The sequence below is a fragment of the Microcaecilia unicolor genome, chromosome 8, assembly GCF_901765095.1.
Source record: "Microcaecilia unicolor chromosome 8, aMicUni1.1, whole genome shotgun sequence".
NCBI classification, from domain to species: Eukaryota; Metazoa; Chordata; class Amphibia; order Gymnophiona; family Siphonopidae; genus Microcaecilia; species Microcaecilia unicolor.
Genome location: NC_044038.1, coordinates 22734092 through 22755188, shown reverse-complemented (window position 1 = coordinate 22755188; position 21097 = coordinate 22734092). Strand labels below are relative to the sequence as shown.

Below are 21097 nucleotides of genomic sequence, written 5' to 3'. Positions count from 1 at the left end.
TAAAATATAGTCTTTCTATATCCAGTGCCATGATTTTGCCCAGCAATAGAGCAGCAGTTCACTCTGAAATTCCTCTGTTTATTATATTTTTGAAAAGAACTTAACCTGTGAATTCAACAACTCCAACGTACTCATATGTTGTGCATATTTAGAGAATGTCTTTGCAATTTATTTACTAAAGGCAGTTGGCCGCTGGCTACTGGGAGAAGGTTGGCCTACAGTGGCAGAAAGAGAATGAGGAGGATCTCAAAGATAAGCTTGACTTTGCTGCACCGTGCCCTCAGTGGTATCCTGAACGAGGTGAGTACTGTGTCTTTAAGTTGAGACTGTTGAGTAAATTGAAGCCTTTTTTTGCGTTGGGTTATTTCAAGAGAGCAATGCAGGTAATGATAGTCAGTACTATAAATTACTGTAGTATTGTTTATCTCTGCCTCCCAGGTTTCTGTCTTCAGGCGCTCCGGGTGGCAGTTAATTCTACTGTGCATCTTTTGTTAGTCTTTTCACGATCAGAACATATAACTGTCCACCTGAGGCATCTGAAATGGTTGCCAATGCATAATAGGATTTTGTATAAGTTGTTAGTAATGCTCCATCAGGCACTTTACCAAGATTCTACATATTATTTGCATCATGCTGTAAAAGGGTATTTACCATCTCGACCTTTGAGATCTTACATAAATGTGAGCTTCTTGTTCCTGCACTTCAGCATATTCGATAGGAGGTTACAAGGTCCGGTACTTTTATCGTATGTGGACCTATTGAATGGACTCCCCTTGTGGCCCAAAAATGAAACTTCCCTGTCCTCCTTCAAGAAAGGCTTGAAGGACTTCTTGTTATCAGGCTTATCATGATCCTGTTTGAAGGATAAATTGTTGAACAAGTATTGGACTCCCTGCTGGAACTGTATTAATGTTTTTTTGTATCTTATATCTATGTTCCTTTGTACACCACCCTGGATAAGGGTTGGCTAGAAATAATAAATTTCAATTTCTTTAGATCCACGGGGTTTCAGGTGGAAAATGAGTAGGCCAGCAGAAGTTTTAAAATAATATTTACTCACTGATTGAAGTGTAATGTTTGGAAAAGCCACACAGGTTCTCACAGAATTCATTATTCATGCGCTTCTGTGCACAGTGTTGCATTGTAGCAAGTCATTAATGATTATCGTAAATACATTTCTTGTTTGCCAGAATACATCACAAGTTTACTAGTATTGAAAGTGATTTCTGAAAATGTTTTCACATGGGGTAATACACAAAAATAAGCAAAAGGTTGACATGCCAGTGTTTCTGCACATTTCTGACTGTTTTGTGTGTTTTTCTTAGTGTTGTGCCCTCACTAAGGGCCCTGTTTACTAAGCCGCGCTAGAGGCGCATTAGCGTTTTTAGTGTGCTCTAACAGTGTAGATGCCCATAATATTCCTATGGGCGTCTACACGGTTAGCATGTGCTAAATTTTAAGGTAATAGGTAATTTTCTCTGTCCCTACCGGACAGTTTTTGTGCCTGGGGCAGTGACTTACCCAGGATCAGAGGGAGCTGCAGTGGGAATCGAACCTGGTTCCCCTAGTTCTCATATAGTCTCTATCTGCTGCCATTTTCTTCATTTCTAGAATGGAATTGTAGAAGAGACTAAAGTGGAGGGAGGAGTGTTGGGATAGGTGAAGGACCTGAAAGATGTGAGAAAAGTTGAGGAGGAACGAAAAGAGGTAGAGGGAATGAGGGAAAAAGGAGATGGATGGATGTATTACAGTGTCAACACTTCTCCCTAGCCAGCATGCTCTTAGGTCACTGGCAAGGAAAGCGAAATGGCACTCAATGGAAGACCCCCCCTCCCCCCCCCCCCCCACACGCAAAGCTTTGTACACAACAATGGTGCACCCTTTATCTGTTACATTACATTTCATGTCTTCATTTATTTACTACATTTATATCCCACCTTTATCCAAGGAGGGTAACAATAGTCACATGCATATTTTCAAAGCACTTAGCCTTCCAAAGTTCCATAGGTTTCTGTGGAACTTTGGAAGGCTGCTTGAAAATATGCCTTAAGCACGTAACAAGTGCTAAGCACATGATGATAAACATGATCAATAAATTGTAGCTTGCCATTACGTTTGAAGCTCAACGCCGGTAACATCAAAAATGACTGGAACGTATTCCAGGAAATATCACGTCTAGACAATCCATTAGTTCTGATTTGCAAAGAATACCGCTCCCTGATATTAGACAGGATGTAATTTTCAAATAAAAGAAATTTCAAGGCTTTCCTAAATAAGAGCACTTCCTTGAAAACAAATTGAGGATAGCAGAGAATTCCAAACCAGAGCGACTTGGAGGCGTATTTTCAAAGCACTTAGACTTACAAAGTTGCATAGGTTTCTATGTAACTTTGTAAGTCTAAGTGCTTTGAAAATACGCCTCATAGTAAGGTAAAGATGACTCTTAACAATTTACAGGATTTAGCATTTTTTACTGTGGGAAAACTTAACTGGTTCTGAGAGATACCTAAAGGGTTTCCATTTAAAAGTTGGAAAAAATGATCCCTATAAAACATTTTGAGAAAACATGAGTGGAGTGCAATAAAGTGCAGCCCCCTTCGCTTCCCACAGCTGAAATTGTGTGCCCAATACCAATGCACATCCACAACAAAATTAGAGCAAAAATAGTTTTTGATTCTGTTCAAGATACAAAGGATGGTATTTTTGGATGTGAATTGCAAATGGAAACTTGTGTTGGTGGGTTTCCTTTTTTTTCTTAAATACTTACTTTTATTTTAGTCCCCATTTTTATTCTCTTTTAAGTCCCTCCTCCTCAGTTGACTTCTTCAGATTCAGTTCACTGGTGAAGGACTGGAGAAGAGGCTCCCTCTGATAGTGAACCCTTCAGTATTCCTGTAATATAATGGCAGTTTGCTTTCCTCCTTTCATGGAGCCAAACCTTAAGATGCTCCAGTCCTGACAGAAGGAAACTTGAATCTGAGCCTCTTGCACTATGACACTGGAGCTGGGCTACTAAGCCAACCTTGCTTCTTGTTTTTTTGACAGCATTTTGGTTTGATAGCCAGATTTTAATAAGGTACTTGTGGCTTTCGAAATCGGAATTCAGTAGCACAAAGGAGCAGATAAAAAGAGGTCTTGATATACTGGAATTCAGCAAATCAGTTAATTTGAAAGAGAAAAAACTTGAGGAATATCTAATCTCTGCCACATTAATAAGTGAAATGTTAAACAGAGTCAGCTTCAGAAATTGGAGAACAAGGCCAGAGCTGGGCAGACTTCTGAGGTCTGTGCTCTGATCGTGGCTGAATAGATTTGGGTGGGATGGAGTGGAGCGCTATTCATGGACTTCAACGCTAACTTCAAAAATTTTAGAACGAGGACAGTGCTGGGCAGACTTCTACGGTCTATGCCATGAAAATGGCAAAGATAAATCAAGACCAGGTATCACATACCATATGTAATGAGTTTATCTTGTTGGGCAGACTGGATGGACCGTTCAGGTCTTTATTTGCTGTCATCTACTATGTTACTGTGTTGTCCTTCGTATTCTTCTAGCCTCTGGAGGGAGGGGGATCTGCAGTGCGTCCCTAGATTTTATTTTGGCCATTTGGTACAAAATGCTAGATTCTTAGAGATCCTTTTACAAAGGCGCACTAGCGTTTTTAGCACACGCTAAAAACGCTAGCGCTTCTTTTTGTAAAAGGACCCCTTAGTTAAGTGTCACCACCTAATTTTTAAAAATCTGCTTGCAATTGTGGAGAGATAATAAAAATTGATAAATCTTGTGAGTCGTTGTGGAAATACATGAACATTTTCAGCCCTATATGCTATGACTGACAGCAAAACAAATAGAATATTAGGAATTATCTGAAATGAATGGGGTACAAAACTGAGAATATTATTATGGCACTATATAGATCCACATTTTGGGTCAGTTTGCTGAGACACATTAACGATTAGTGAGTGCTAAATGCTGCATAGCCCATTATATTCCTATGGGTTGCATGACACTTAACGCACACTAAAATCATTAGTGTGCGATAAATCCATTAGTTCACCTTAGTAAAAGGACCTCCTTGGATATAGTATGCAGTTCTGGTCATCCCATCTCAAAAAGGATATAGCAGAAGTAGAAAAATTTCAAAAGGTAGCAAAAATGATAGAGGGCATGAACACTTAGTACATAAATACTGGGACAGACCAAAGGTCCATCAAACCCAGCATCCTGTTTCCAACAGTGGCCAATCCAGGTCACAAATACCTGGCAAGATCCCAAAAAAGTACAAAACATTTTATACCGCTTATCCTAGAAATAGTGGATTTTCCCCAAGTCCAATTTAATAATGGTCTATGGACTTTTCCTTTAGGAAGCTGTCCAAACCTTTTTTTTTTTTTTTTTAATTTGTTTATTTATATATTTTTACATTTACATTCCATCATAAATGTAGTGAAAATACAGGAAATATAATAATCCAAGCAAATAATTAAAAGGAAATAATTCTCTAGATTCTTTGTCCACAAATCTAGAAGATCCAAGTACTAGGGAAAAAAAAAAAAAAGTACAAGAAAAAAGTATAAAAATGAAATTTTCAGAGCAGACATAACCCTGATAGCCTACATTATAGCATTTATCTCACTGGGAGGCAGTTAAAGGTTTACCCACACTTTCTTGAGCCTCAATAAATTGTAACAATTTTAAGGGTTCAAAGAAAACATAATTACTTCCATTTAATGACACTAGACATCTGCATGGGAATTTTAAGTGGAAAATCGCTCCAAGCTTGAGAATTCTAGTCTTATAAGACAAGAATTCCCTTCTTTTTTTCTGAGTGTCTCTAGCTAGATCTGGAAAAATCTGAACCCTTGAACCCAGAAATTCGGTGTTTATATGGCGAAAGTAAGTCCGAAAAACGTTGTTTCTGTCCATTTCTAATGCGAAAGTGACTAAAAGTGTAGTCCGTTCAGTCACTATATCCAAGGAACTTTCCAGGAAATGGGTCAAGTCTAAGTCCGGTGCAGCCTGAGATAGTCCAACAGTATTCTTTATTCCAGTTATGTATTGGGCCCTGGCGACAGGTGGAAAAGCCGTCGCTGGGATCCCCAATATCTCTAGAAAATATTTCCTCAACATGTCCAGAGGGGCAATTAAAGGAGACTTCGGGAAATTAATAAATCTCAGGTTGTTCCTGCGACTCTGATTTTCTAAGTAAACAATTTTACGTGCAAAAATGTCTCGTTCCTTGAGTAGAGTGGCTGATAAGTTTTGAGATTTAGTAAGTTCAACCTCCAAGTTCTGAACTCTTTCAGCCATATTATTTTGCTTTTCTTTTAAGTCAGTTATTTCACCCCCAAAAGAATTGGAAATAGTTTGTAAGGAGTTGTGGATACCTTGAATTGCGTCCCAGAGCGCTTCAAGCGTTATAACAGCCGGTTTGACTTTTCCTCGGTGCCCTTCATGAGTCATCTCGCCAGCTAGAGACGAAGAGAGCACTTCTTCCGCAATAAAACTAGTTGGCGTCGAAAATACAACGGGAGCTCCCAGCACAGTTACCAGGGGCGGCGTTCCACCAATCACTCCGGTCTCCTGTGCCTCCGTCGCATTCACAGTTACTCCTGGCCGAGGAGGGGCTGTATTCGGGGGAGGACTCAACGATACCCCCTCAATGCTATGGTCCGCATGAACAAATGCAGGCCCTGCAGAATCAGGTTGTCGCTCACGGAGGACCGTCACTCCATAGGATTCCAGGACGGTCTGGCGCTCAGCGGGGTTCACAGCTACGCTCGGGGAGGTAAGAGCTTTAGCTTTCCCCTTTCGCTTTCCCATGATGATAGTTGGAAAAACTGGCGTTCGATCGACCGGGAGCTCAGGAGCTCTGATCCTCACGTCCTTTCAAGACGCCATCTTGGATCCCCCCAAACCTTTTTTAAACTCTGCTAAGCTAACCACCTTTACCACATTCTCTGGCAATGAATTCCAGAGTTTAATTACACGTAGAGTGAAGAAACATTTTCTCCGATTCGTTTTAAATTTACTACTTTGTAGTTTCATTGCATGCCCCCTAGTCCTAGTATTTTTGGAAAGCGTAAACAGACGCTTCACGTCTGCACGTTCAACTCCACTCATTATTTTATAGGCCTCTATCATATCTCCCCTCAGCCGCCTTTTCTCCAAGCTGAAGAGCCCTAGTCGCTTCAGCCTTTCCTCATAGGGAAGTCATTCCATCCCCTTTATCATTTTTGACATGTGGTGACCAGAATTGAACGCAATATTCGAGGTGTGGTCACACCATGGACTGATACAAGGCATTACAACATCCTCATTTTTGTTTTCCATTCCTTTCCTAATAGTACCTAACATTCTATTTGCTGTCTTAGCTGCAGCAGCACACTGAGCAAAAGGTTTCAACGTATCATCAACGACAACACCTAGATTCCTTTCTTGGTCAGTGACTCCTAACGTGGAACCTTGCATGACGTAGCTATAATTCGGGTTCCTCTTTCCCACATGCATCACTTTGCACTTGCTCACATTAAACGTCATCTGCTATTTAGACGCCCAGTCTCCCAGTCTCGTAAAGTCCTCTTGTAATTTTTCACAATCCTCCCGCAATTTAACGACTTTGAATAACTTTGTGTTATCAGCAAATTTAATTACCTCACTAGTTACTCCCATCTCTAGGTCATTTATAAATATGTTAAAAAGCAGCGGTCCCAGCACAGACCCCTAGGGAACCCCACTAACTACCCTTATAAAGAAGGGCTAAATGGGTTAGCACTGTTCAGCTTAAGTTGGAAAAGATATGATGACTGAGGGGGAATGTGATAGAAATGTGTTCAAATCATTTTTATGGAGCAAAAGAATTCAGTTATGGTACAACCTATGTATGGATTAACAGTGTAAATAATACAAATGAGACTTGCACAACAGCTAAAGAAACAAACTATTTAGGATATTAATATTACTGACTCACAAATATTCTGGACTTATCTGTTGTGATTAGAAATTTTATAAAATTGTAAGTGGGATGGAGTTGTTAAATTTGAAATGGTGGTTAAACCTTTTAAAGACACTAAAGCAAAGAGGATTCTCATGAAACTAAGAACTGGCAAACCAAAAACAAATTGTAGAAGGATTTTTCATATAGTGCATAATTAAACTGTGAAATCTGTTGCCAGAAAACATGGTCAAGGTGACTAATAGAAGGATTCAGAAGAGTTTTGGACAAGTCTCTGGAGGAAAAATCCATTTTAAAAAATCCATGTACATTTTGGAGTGTGATTGCTCATCTCTTGTAATGAGCTCTTAGAAATGATCTGCCGTGTATTTGTGACTTGGACTGCCCAGTGTTGGATATGAAAGGTGTTCTGCTTTCAGACATTTAAAAATGAACACTATTGCAGTGTGGTTTATATAGTTTTGTAAATCAGATGCAAACTTAAGAAAAAATCAAACTCAGTTTGTCATCTAGCTAGCAAATCAGATAGTTATTGCAACTGTTTTTGGTCTTAAATAAACTTGAAATGTTTGGAGAGTAGATGTATTTGGGGGGTTTTAAATCATTTGTGCTTCTTTGGTTTACAAATCAACAATGATGTACTGGTTAGGAAAATAGGCTTAGAAGTAGAGAGCAGCAGGTCTGCCACATGGATGTGTAGAACCTCAGTTTTCCTATCTTTTGAAAATCTTGTGATTAAATCTTTTGATTTATGAGGCTCACTTGTTGCAGTACCACCACCAGAAGCCTTCCACTGCATCTTAAGTGTTAAGTATTTGATTTACAGAGATACAGAAAGGATACTAAATTCTGTTGGTCTGAAACATAGCATTATAGCTCCTCTGCAATTTGTCTATGTAGGTGTGGTATGCAAGCTCAGAAACTTGAGAAAATATTTAGGGGCTCGTTTTTGAAACACAAAAAATCTCAGAAAAGTGGCAGATGGATGTTTTGTTTTGTCCAAAACATTTAAAATTGCTATTTTTGAAACACATTTTAAGATGTTTTTCTATGCAGTTCATTTGCAGTGCATCCAGATCACAAGAGGGCGTGTTAGGGGTGGGATTTGGGCATTCCCAGAACTTGGACATTTTTCTGCCATGATGGAACAAAGGAAAAATGTCAGCAAAAACTTCCAAGGCTAAAAGTTAGACATTTTGGTCTAGACCTGTTTCAGTCACGACTAAAGCTGCCCTAAATGACCAGATGACCACTGGAGGGATTAGGGCATGACCCCCTTCCCCCCGAAGATGTGAAAGAAACAGTACATATCAGCCTCTTTGACAGCATCAGATGTTATGGCCAGTCTTATTAGGTCAGCAAGCAGGTCTCCAGAGTAGCTTAGTGTTTTTAGCAAAATGTCCAAAATCAGATTTAGATGTCCTGTCGAAAATTCTCCTTTTAATAGAAGTTAAAAGAAAAGTAAAATATGTTTGGATCCATTTGAGTGTTTTATTCCAACTAAAATGTTGGAAATGTTCTGTCCAATATTTACAGTGATTTAAGCGGGCAGGAGAGGCTCCGCCCCATTTAAATTGCCTGGGGCCACCCAACCGCAGATATTCCGTGGCACTTAACTGGGCAGTGCTGCTGAATATCTGCTCTGACCACCCATAAGAAAAATGGGCAGGTCAGGGGCGTTACAAGGCGTGGCGTTGGGAAGGAGCCAGCAGTTATGCAGGTGCTGGCAATATATGCTTCTGGGACCTGCATAGCTAACCTGGCCAAGTTAAGATGGTTCAAAAACTGTCCTAAATAGGCTGGGTTAGCTATGCAGGTCCCGGCACTGAATATTAGTTGGGACCCGCGTGCATGTGTTGTGGGTTTTGTTTTTTTGGTGTGCTTTTTTGTTTTTTTTGTAAGGCCCCCTCCCCTGGGGCTTATCTGATATTTATAGTGGGGGCAATGAGGGCAGGAGCAAAGCCTAATGCCAAATGGCTGCTGTGAGAGATCAAATAGGACCGAGTGGGATGGGGGTGACTGTTGTGGGCTAGGAGGAAGGGAAAGGCAAGGGGGGGTGCAGGAGGTGGATCACGGGCCAAGGTTATACAGGTTACGGCCGATATTCAACTGGGGACTGCATAACTGCCTTAGCAGGTTCCTGTTGAATATTGACTGGGACCCACATAAGCTCCGGCGGCCTCCCTGGCCTAAATTAGTGCCGGTAATATCTGGGCCTAATTCTGCCCTCAGCTGTCAGATTTTTTTTTTTTTTTAACGCCGACTGCCCTGGGCTGAATATCAGCAGGGTTGTGTTGATTTTTGGTAGAAATCGCATGGGATGTTTCAGTTTAAACAATATATACAGGTGGTGCTCATGAGATTAGAGTTATTCACTTCCTACCTTCCAAGTTAAGAAGTAATTGAAAAAATGGTGTTATGGTTTGTAAAGGCAAGCATAAACTTGCTGTATGTGTGCCAGCCTAACAGCAATACGGAAGAATCCCCATGAGCAAAATAATTTCCATGACAGCAGCTTCCAGAATCCTTCCTCCCTGAAAATTATGCATTTGCTAAAATTGTATTTATCTGGTAATGCTTGAGTGAAAGGGGAAACGTTTTATAATGGAGAAGTGACTTGACAGTGCTGTTCAGCTTTAAAGACAGTGAAAGTGCTATGTTTTTCTTTCTTTCTCCTTTTTGTGCTTTAAGTTATAATAATGGCTTTGGGGCAGGCAAAAGAATTCTTTAGTTCCACCGCTAATGAGGAAAAATGTTTTTCGGGCATCAGTGGCTATTCATACTGAAGACCTTGAATTGTCAGCATTTAATAGGCTGTCATTTTGTTGTCATTCTCTTGACAACAGTAAGATATCAAGAATCTGTTAAGAGGGTGGTTAATGGTATGCTTCATTCTGAGGCTGTGCTGTCTTTGTGAAACATGATCCACAATTATACCGAACACCTTAACAATGCAAGAGGCATATTCAAGGCTTTAAGAGTACTTCTGTATACAGGTCTACTTATGTGGCTAATAAAATAATTATTGTAATCTCCATCTGGATCATGATGTCCCTTCTACTTCATGAGATCCTTACAAAGCTAGGCGTCTATTGCCATTTCATCTGGTTCACGTCATTATATACTTCAACTTTTCTGCTTATTTATTGGATAATGCACTATGAGAACAATTTCAAAGTGTTTTATGTGAGTAAACATATTTACCCACATAAAATGGATTTCTTAATAGTGCTCAGGTAAAAGTATATATGCTATTTAACAAGTTGTATACTATTATCTGCCGGAGTGGGGGAAAGTTGGGGAGCAAAAGTATATGTGACATGAATGTACAGTATACATGTAGGGGTCAATATTTAGTATAATTTAAACAGGAAATGTTCCTGTCCGCCGAAAGCACAGAGTGGTCCAGCCATCTACATTCAGTGACAGTAAACCAGGCAGTGCCACTGAGTATCAGCTCTGACTCCCTCAGCACAATCTGCAAAGTTCTGGGCAGTTTAGGTGTGGAGATGAAGCAGACCTGGAAATTATGCAGCACCGGCAATATTTATGCATAGCTACCTGGGTAGACAGGATCACTTTTTATGCGGTCCTGTGTTTGCCTGATTAGCTGTGTGGATACAGCACTGAGTATTGGCTGGCACCCACATAACTTCTAAGTCCACCAAAGACATGGGTATTCCAGTGCCAGTGTGTGGACATAGCCCAGCATTGAATATCCACGTCAGATTCTGTCCTTAATAATCAGCACCTTTTAAGCTTGCTGACCACCGTGGGCTGAATATTGCAAAGATTTAAAAATCAAAAACCTATCCCTGTCAAGTACCGCTGCAATGAACCCAATCCATTCAAATAAAAGGTGCAAAGCTTGCAGATAGTTTTGTACTCTCAGACCCTGCAAATCACATCATCCCTGTGAAAAATGTGGTTCTGGGCCCACAGGTACACTCAGAATGTGGAACCTGCAGATTATCCAACAACAACGAAAAAAGTTTCAAAAATATATTCTAAAACGTTTGTTAGCAAATTTCCAATATTTATTTATCCTCTGCCTTCTGATTTATTGTAAGGGAAAGGGACTTGATATACTGTCTTTCTGTGATTTTTACAACTAAATTCAAAGCGGTTTACATAGTATATACAGGTACTTATTTGTACCTGTATATACTATGTCAGAGTCACAAGGAGCTGCAGTGGGAATTGAACCCACTTCCCCAGGATCAAAGGTCCACTGCACTTAATTACTAGGCGGCTACTCCAGTACAAATATTAAATGGGTTGATGTTACATATGGGATATAAAATCTTAAATAATTTAATTGACTGGAATGCTAGTGATGAGTGTAACTGCTATGTTGTCTGGTTCAGCTTGGAGAAGATGAAGGCATGATTTGTGTCTTGACAGGAAGAACAAAACGATCTGGAAGTTCAGACCAGTTGTTTTCCAATGTTGCACTTGATTAATGTGGCCTGGGAAAAAAAATATCAAGAAATTATATTGAAAACAAATCTATGACTCCTATTTCAAAAGTAATGATTGTAAATTATTTTCTTTTTACTCTATTTGTGCATTGCTTTTCAGTTTGTATTTATAGCTAAACAAATGTTTAGATAGCACTGAAAAGATAGCAATCGCTTCAAAGCTTATCTAATGCCGTTGTGCTATTTGTGCAGGTCACCAACTTTGCCTGTTTTGGTGGTTCCTTCAATTTCTGCTAAAATACTGCAATTATGTTTTTAAAAGAAAGATTAATAGGTAATTGCAGAGCACACAGAGTACCTGACCTAGTAGTTAATAATTATCTTGCATCTTAAAATAGGGATTTATTTCACCATTTGTTCTTGCTGTCAATTTGCCTCCAATGCTGTTCTAAGCTGCTACTGTACCTAAAGAACCACAGACTGTCCACCCATTGTACTTGTACATAAATTAAAGTGTGCTCTGTAAAGATTGATTCTGGGGCTCTAATAAATCCATCACTTAGAGGGCCCTGTTACAAAAGTGCAGTAGGGTTACCTCGTAGGTAGTGTGGAACACATTGGCCTTACCAAGGGTGTCATGTGGGAGCCCGGCAAAGTTGGCATTTGCAGTTTCCCGTGGTAGAAAATAATTTTATACCATGGGGGAGGGGGGGAGGGGGGGAGGGGGGCGTTCTGGCAGTAATTGGCAGTGTGGCCACATTGCCACTTGTGCTGCCTGATTATGGTGGGGTTAGCGAGTGAACCCTTACTGCCTACTAAATAGGTGGCGATAAGGGTTCAGGCAGTAAATAGCAGTATGCTAATTTTAGTATCAGTGTACGGCCATTTACTACCCCATTTAAAAAATGGCCTTTTTCCTGCTGCGGTAAAAAGTGCTGTAATTTACCATGTTACTATTATCAATAGAAATCAAACAAAATAAAACATGGAAAAGAAAATAAGATGATACCTTTTTTATTGGACATAACTTAATACATTTCTTGATTAGCTTTCGAAGGTTGCCCTTCTTCCTCAGATCGGAAATAAGCAAATGTGCTAGCTGACAGTGTATAAAAGTGAAAACATTCAAGCATTACTATGACCGTCTGACAGGGTGGGAGGATGGGGGTGGGTAGGAAGTATGCATGGGGACATCAAAGCATATCATTGATATTCTAACAGGATAGGTGTGGATAGGTGAGGGGAGGGTGATCAACAGAGAAATACAGCTTTATGGTTTATAATGGGCTAGGAACCCCAGGTCCTTGTTAAGTCCTTTCTGTTGGGTGTTAAAATATTCAATCATTCTTGTTACTATGTAATCCTGTCTTAAGGTAACAAAGGCTCAGGTGTTCCTGAGTAAAGGCACCAAACAGGAAAAAAAAGATCTGAATGGTGCATTCAGTTTAGGTGAGCACAAGAGGGTTGAGGAATGACTTTATTTAAATAATTTTTACTTCTTTTCAACTCCTGACAGAAAAATGTTTTGGAGTAATTCAATCCCAAGAAGCCAACTTTTCAAAACCATTGGGGATGCCAAACACAACAGAAATTACCCTTCCATTGTGGAACAATGGTAAAGGTTTTACTCAGTATTGAAAGTGCTCATGCACCCAGAGCTGGCACCTTCAATCTGCCTGTCCATAAGATGCAGGGATTGGCTTTAAACTTGGCTTAAGGACCATTTGTGGTCTGGAAAGCAACCATATTTAAAGTAAGAATCTGGTATGATTGAGGTTGTTTTACATAGGATAAAAGTTGAAAAATGCCCCAGATGCATCCATGTACACTTGGTTCTCACTGGTTTAAGCATGCTTAGAGTATGTAAGCATAAATTGGATGAGCAAATTAGCATTAGATAGTGGGAAATCATCGCTCGCCTCTTGCAAACCCGCAATTGCTAGATTTTATTCTGAATCAAGGCAGCAAAGAGTTTCAAGCTTGTTTGCTGCATTCATTTCTATATAAGAGGTAAATCTCAAATGCTCGTAAGAGGGGAGTGAATGGCAATAAGGAGGTCAAGCCTTTTCTATGGCATTACTCCTTCCTCTTCTCTGTTGTGGTACTGAAATAAACAGGACTGCCTTCAAAAAAGAAACAAAAACACCGAGCAAGGCTTGTAATTTGAATTACAAGATCTGATATTGGCAGAAAAGCATCAGTGTTTTTTCTAAAATGTTTATGCCATTTTACTGAACTTTCCTTAGCCTAGTTCTGTATTTCCAGTAGTGTATTTTGTTAATTTTGGTTTTGGTGGATGGCAAAGAAACCTAGAAACACATTGTTGATCTGAGGAGTGTGTGTGTTTTCTTTTTCTATTGAAGAATGTTAGTGTTTTGTTGCTTTCTGTGTTTTTCTAGTGGATCGGCCAGGATTGGGATGTCGAGAACTAATTTTTAGAAACATATCTAAGATTCTTCCAGCCATCAGTCGTGATATAACAGACTGGGTTGTGGGGACAAGAATAAAGGCCTCTCAACTTCTTACTGTCCTTTTGCTGCATGCAGAAGACCATATGACCCAGCACATGGAACTGCTGCTCAGCACTTTATACCACGCTTGTCTAGATGATGAAAGTCAAGTTGTAAACAATGTGAGTACAGTTTTGAACTGAACAATCTTAGAAGAGGCTGTGCTAATTTCGTTCTCTACTTTAGCAGCATTTCCTGATGCTGCTTGTTATTTAACACTGCATGTCCAAGGGTACAGTCATATTTACTAACTGAAACACTTTTCAGGTGACCCAATTGTATGTGTTAATTCTCAGGTAAAATCGCTGGTATTAAATGATTGTATTATATGACAGAAATTATTTGCAATTTCACTAGAGTTAAAGGCTTTTTCTTTGGGGTGAGTGGAAGTTGAGTTGGTTTTTATTTTAAATTTGCTTCAACCTATTTTCTGAAGAGATGTGTTAAAGTAGGAATATATTTGTCAGTTCAGCTCCCAGCAACATCAGCCACTGCAAGTCCAAGCTTGTTAGATCTCAGAAGCTAAGTTGCGTTAAACTTGGCTTGTATTTGGATGGAGGGAAGAGCCAAGAGTTGTGGGTTGCAGACTGCCCCAGAGATCCTCAACTCCCCCAGGACAGAACCTTGCTGGGTCCTGCACTTTCCCAAGACAGAGCCACATAGACAGCTGAAACGCCTTCCCAACCCTTGTCCCGCTCCACTGCCTCTAGCAGTGCTTTTTCCAAAGATGGGGAGCATCCATGGCGTTTCTCTGCTTCCTTCCTCGCTCCAGATATGCTCTTCCTCAGTTTCAATTACATTATGTTTCACCCTTTCCTGGAGAAAGGAGACAAGTCCTGCACATTGCTTCTTCAGAAACTGGGGGTGCTGTCTATTTCTCCAAAGTTAGTATGGAGGGCTTCTAGGCTGGATCGTTTTAGGTCTTTAGGAAGGCAGCACTCATTCAGCAGGGACAAGAACTCGCTGATGGTTCAAGAAATGTATCATGGCTGCTTTACTTGGGAGAGCATTGTCAACCCAATGTAACTTGGATTCACTTTAATATTGTCAGCAGGCCACCACCTTCAGGCCTTCCTGCAGGTATGAACTTGGCCGACCCTGGAAGGGCCCTTCCCTGGACACAGCACTCCCAGAAGCAGACTCCAAAAATATGCTTAAAACCGCTTTATTCCATCAGCAAAGCCAAGACATTTCCTCTTCTAGACACAGTCCTTGGTTACAGCACATATCACCCCTTGTTCCTTTCCCCCACCGGCCACAGTTTCTGGATACAGTTTAAATCATTCACTGCTTCCCCAGCATGGCCTGATTCCTGGACACAGTTTTAAATCACTCACTGTTTCACCAGCATGGCAGTGTTCTGAACACAGTTTAAATCACTCACTGCTTCCCCAGCATGGCACCACTTCTGGACACAGTTTAAATCACTCACTGCTTCCCCAGCATGGCACCACTTCTGGACACAGTTTAAATCACTCACTGCTTCCCCAGCATGGCACCACTTCTGGACACAGTTTAAATCACTCACTGCTTCCCCAGCATGGCACCACTTCTGGACACAGTTTAAATCACTCACTGCTTCCCCAGCATGGCACCACTTCTGGACACAGTTTAAATCACTCACTGCTTCCCCAGCATGGCACCACTTCTGGACACGGTTCAAGTCACTACCTGTTTTTCCAGCCGAGTCTGACTTCTGGCCACAGCTGAAATCATTCACTGCTTTACAGCATGGCACCTCTCTCCCCCTTGAGTGGAACAGCTGCTTAACTTTTCCTCCAAGCTTTCCCCAGCCTTGAAGAAGGTTTGTTATGAAGCCTTTCAACTTCTTCCCTTGTACCTGAGCTAGCGCAGCAATCTCCATGGGCTCAGTTCCCCAGTCATCTTGGGCTTGGATCTCCTCTCCAACCTCTTTCTCCACCTCCCGTTCCATGGGCTTCTCTCCCTTTATGGTCCCCAGCTGGTCCTCTCCCTCCTGATTATTCCTCCTCAGCCAATCCCCCTCCTCTCCCTCGGGATCCTGGGCTTTGCAGGGATTCTTGGGAACTGTAGTCCTCCTCCCTTCTCCGGATCTTGGGAAACTTATGTCTCTGTGGGGGCGTGGCTTCCCAGGCCCTAGGATCCTGGGACTTGTAGTTGGAATCCCGGGTATGAAACCTACCCATCTTGCTCCTCTCCCGGATCCCTTCTTCCCTGACCCTCAGGGGTTCCTCACAATATCTTGGAACCCAGCATCTGCATTATATTGGGTCTACAATGCAATATGTTTTTTAACCTAGAAAATTAGATTGTGTATAGTAAGGTGAGGGCTTTCATACTTTTAATTTACTCTCATCTGTGATACTAACAAAGTACTGGATTTTTTAAGGGTGATAAGTAGAGAGGTGTGGTAGCCGTGTTAGTCCACTCTTAAAGGTTATCAATAGAAATCAAACAAAATAAAACATGGAAAAGAAAATAAGATGATACCTTTTTTATTGGACATAACTTAATACATTTCTTGATTAACTTTCGAAGGTTGCCCTTCTTCGTCAGATCATAAGCAAATGTGTTAGCTGATAGTATATATAAGTGAAACATCCAAGCATTTCAATGCCAGTCTAGCAGGGTGGGGGTGGGTAGGAGGTATGCATGGGGACATCAAAGCATTTAATTTCATTGATAGTCTAACAGGATGGGTGTGGGTAGGTGAGAGGAGGGTGATAAACAGAGAAATACAACTTTATGGTTTATAATGGGCTAGAAAACCCAGATCCTTGTTAAGTCCTTTCTGTTGGGTGTCAAAATATTCAATCATTCTGACGTCAAAGGTCTTACGTTCCTGTATTGTTTTAAAGTTACCTTTCAGGATTCTCACTGTGAAATCACTGGTGCAGTGTCCTGGTCCTGTAAAGTGTTGGCCCACAGGGGTGGGAACCTGACTGGCACCAGCTTTCTTCATGTTGTGTCTATGTAAATTGAATCTTGTCTTAAGCATCTGGCCTGTTTCTCCAATATAGCATCCTTCGTTACATTTTTTACACTGAATGATATATACCACATTGGAAGATGAGCATGTGAAAGGTTCCTTTATGTTGAATGTTTTTTCCTTTGTGAATGACTGTAGTGTCCTGTGAAATGTTTTGGCATAGCTAGCAGCTGGATATGTTACAGGGAAATGTGCCCTTTTCTTCTTTTTCAGTCTGTGTTGGGAGTTTACTTCTGATTAGCTTATGTTTCACAGGACCCCACAGTCATTCACAAAGGAAAAACATTCAACATAAAAGAATCTTTCACATGCTCATCTTCCAATGTGGTATATATCATTCAGTGTAAAAAAAAATAACAAAGAATGCTATATTGGAGAAGCAGTACTGCAAGATTACCGCTATGGGTCATCGGCACCATTTTGAAACCAGAAATGGCAAGGAGCAGGAGTGACTGAGGATCACTCTTGCCCTGATCTCACTTGACACCATGGAGTTTGCAAAGTAAGCCCAGCGGGAAAAGGCAGGGTCTTCATGGTAGGAGGAAAATTGACTGGGGGGGTCTTCATGAAGGGAGTTTTGTTTGGGAGGGGGGGGAATTGACAGTTTGGTTGGCCCCTTTAAGAAGCAGCCCAGGAGCGTCAGGCCATTGCTTAGTGCTCTAGTGCTTCCGGACAGCGTGAATAATGCTGCTTGCAATGTTGTGCTGGCAACGTTATTTATATACTGCAGGAGTGACTAACCTGGGTTATTGAGCTACTACAGTAGCCACTCTCATGGTAAATTAAGGGACAGTAAAAGCCCAATTTCTTACTGCACTTTAATAACTACCCACCCTAAGACCTGATCTTTGCGCCAGTGCAGGATTTTAGAACAGAAGAAAGGTGGTGGGAGACTGGCAGGGAGGGAAGCACAGAGAACTTAATGTGTCATACTGGCAAGACAGACAAATACCATGGAAATTTAAGTATGTCTCCAGCGGTGTAGTTAACTACTTCTGCTGTAAAAAAACAAACAAACCTGCCGCGTTAATGTGCGATATTGTGCATTAACATTCTGACTGCTTCCTCACCACATGTTGACCGCATCCCCCCTTTAACCTGTGTTAATAGCAAAACCTTATCGCAGTTTATTAAATAAGCCCCTTATGCAGTTGTTCTGTTCTTATGATCTTACCCCCCCCCCCCCCCCCATTTAGCTATGTCCTTTGCAGAGTTCTATTTCTTCTTCCTCCCACTCACACACACATACAGTTTTTGCTAAATTGCTCAATTTTACATTTATGTGAATGTGTTGCCTTCAGCCTTCATTAGGAGCCATACAGCAGCAGCCACATTTTTTTTTGTTACATTTGTACCCCACGCTTTCCCACTCATGGCAGGCTCAATGCGGCTTACATGGGGCAATGGAGGGTTAAGTGACTTGCCCAGAGTCACAAGGAGCTGCCTGTGCTTGAAGTGGGAATCGAACTCAGTTCCTCAGGACCAAAGTTCACCACCCTAACCACTAGGCCACTCCTCCACCATGTAGAAGTCGGCCCTTGCAGATCACCAATGTGGCCGCGCAGGCTTCTACATGGAATGTTGCTAGTGGAATAGCAACATTCCATGTAGAATCTCCAATAGTAGTAACATTCCATGTAGAATCAACAATAGTATCTATTTTATTTTTGTTACATTTGTACCCTGCGCTTTCCCACTCATGGCAGGCTCAATGCGGCTTACATGGGCCAATGGAGGGTTAAGTGACTTGCCCAGAGTCACAATTTGCTGCCTGTGCCGGGAATCGAACTCAGTTCCTCAGTTCCCCAGGACCAAAGTCCACCACCCTAACCACTAGGCCACTCCTCCACTGTTGCTACTATTTGAGATTCTGCATGTAGAAGTCGGCCCTTGCAGATCACCAATGTGGCCGCGCAGGCTTCTGCATGGAATGTTGCTAGTGGAATAGCAACATTCCATGTAGAATCTTCAATAGTAGCAACATTCCATGTAGAATCTCCAGTAGTATCTATTTTATTTTTGTTACATTTGTACCCTGCGCGTTCCCACTCATGGCAGGCTCAATGCGGCTTACATGGGGCAATGGAGGGTTAAGTGACTTGCCCAGAGTCACAAGGAGCTGCCTGTGCCTGAAGTGGGAATCGAACTCAGTTCCTCAGGACCAAAGTCCACCACCCTAACCACTAGGCCACTCCTCCACTGTTGCTACTATTTGAGATTCTACATGTAGAAGTCGGCCCTTGCAGATCACCAATGTGGCCGCGCAGGCTTCTACATGGAATGTTGCTAGTGGAATACCAACGCAACATTCCATGTAGAATCTCCAATAGTAGCAACATTCCATGTAGAATCTCCAATAGTAGCAACATTCCATGTAGAATCTTCAATAGTATCTATTTTATTTTTGTTACATTTGTACCCTGCGCTTTCCCACTCATGGCAGGCTTAATGCGGCTTACATGGGCCAATGGAGGGTTAAGTGCCTTGCCCAGAGTCACAAGGAGTGGCCTGTGCCTGAAGTGGGAATCGAACTCACTTCCTCAGTTCCCCAGGACCAAAGTCCACCACCCTAACCATTATAATTTAGATTCATAATTTAGATTCATAATCGTGGAAATTGCTAATTTGGAAAAAATTTCAAACCTTTTAACTATAATAGAATTCTGAAATATTGCAGTGATTTTGTTTGCTTTAACTACCAGCTGATTTCTTTATGTAATTTTGCTCTCTTGCTGCTTTAATCCACAGTTTAATAGTGATTCAGTAAAAAAAAGAAATAATTACTGTGTTTAGTTACCTAATTGTAGAGGTCTTTAACTCTTCTTATACCTTTGTGTATAATTAAGGTAAATGGCACCTTAGCATGCCTAATGTACCCGAAATGCATTTTCTGGGTGTGAATGTTCACTGCTGAGTGTTTAATGTGCACCAAGGAATTCCAAAGCATTTGAAATGGACTGACACCACTGAAAGGGACAAGAGGATGGCAATTAGCTGGCAGGACTATGAAATCTGAGATTCCTTAAATTATTTTGTTCACATCCCACCTGTATTACTGTATTACTTGACAATGTAACTTGACTTTTTTTATTTCCGTATTTTCCTTCCCTGTCCCACACCCATCTCCTCTCCTTAAGAACTTGGCCCAGATATAAAATAAGTACCTGTATATAATATGTAAAACCACAGAATGGTGGTATATCAAATCCCGTACCCTTTCTCTTTGTCCTAAGGGAATAGAATAGATAGGGACTGAATAGATGGGGATGGGCTGTAGTGTAAATTTTAAGGGGCTTCTTTGTTAGCTTCAGAACTTAGTACAAGAACAGTACTGGGCAAACCTCTACGCTCTGTGCCCTAAGAAAGGCAAGGAAAATCAAACTGGTATACATATAAAGTATCACATAACATGTAAAATGAGTTTATCTTGTTGGGCAGACTGGATGGACCATAGAGGTCTTTATCTGCCGTCATTTACTATGTTAAGTTCCTTAGGACATTTTGACCTTCCTCTGCTGATCGAACAGTGTGAAATTGTGTTATGCTAATTGGGATTTGTTGGCTTTTCAAAATAATGAATGATTTTCATTGTGTTTTTGTAGTGTGTGAAATCAGCAGAGTTGATTGGAATATTTGTCAATCCTGAGGTATTTCTGAAGTTGATCTTGTCAGCTCTCCAGAAATCTCCCTCGCCATCTCATCTCATGGTTCTGGCCGCAGTTATAAGGGGGTGTCCAAATCAAATGCTGATACCTCACCTAAACAAAATTGCCAGTACCCTGTCCCAGCCTGAGGTCTGTCAAGGATCAGAAAAGGTATGGAAAAGGGGTTTTGGTATATGTCAGGAATTGTAATATCACAAATTAAGAAACTGCTTTTTTATTTAAAGATAATAGTGCCTTTGAATCGTGTATCGCTTGTACACCAGATTGTTACAGTACATGGACCTTCCTAGAATAACACAAAAAAATGTACTATTAAATTTATAAATTGGTATTACAGGGCATTTTTATCAGTATGTGGTTTTTAACCATGTTATATTTTAAAAGGGACAGCACGTCACAGTGTATCCAGGATGAGAAAATTTAGGGGTCCTTTTACCAAGCTGGCGCTGTTGTCAGCATGTGGGTTTTCCAGATGCTGTGTCCACTTTGTGTGGCGGTAAAATGGCCCCCTTTCTATATTTTTTAAATTTTTTTGTAATGACCATATACTATTTTCCTATTTAGTGCGTGGCCATTT

At 40.9% G+C, this 21097-nt stretch overlaps 1 protein-coding gene across 1 annotated transcript in view; it reads left to right on the top strand.

The window, feature by feature from the left end:
• DNAAF5 (dynein axonemal assembly factor 5) overlaps window positions 1–21097 on the top strand; it is an 83063-nt gene that overhangs the window by 15432 nt on the left and 46534 nt on the right. The window contains exons 4-6 of the mRNA XM_030212570.1: window positions 182–300; window positions 13777–14009; window positions 20458–20670. Of these exons, the coding sequence (XP_030068430.1) occupies window positions 182–300; window positions 13777–14009; window positions 20458–20670 (565 nt within the window). The remainder of the gene's footprint in view (window positions 1–181; window positions 301–13776; window positions 14010–20457; window positions 20671–21097) is intronic.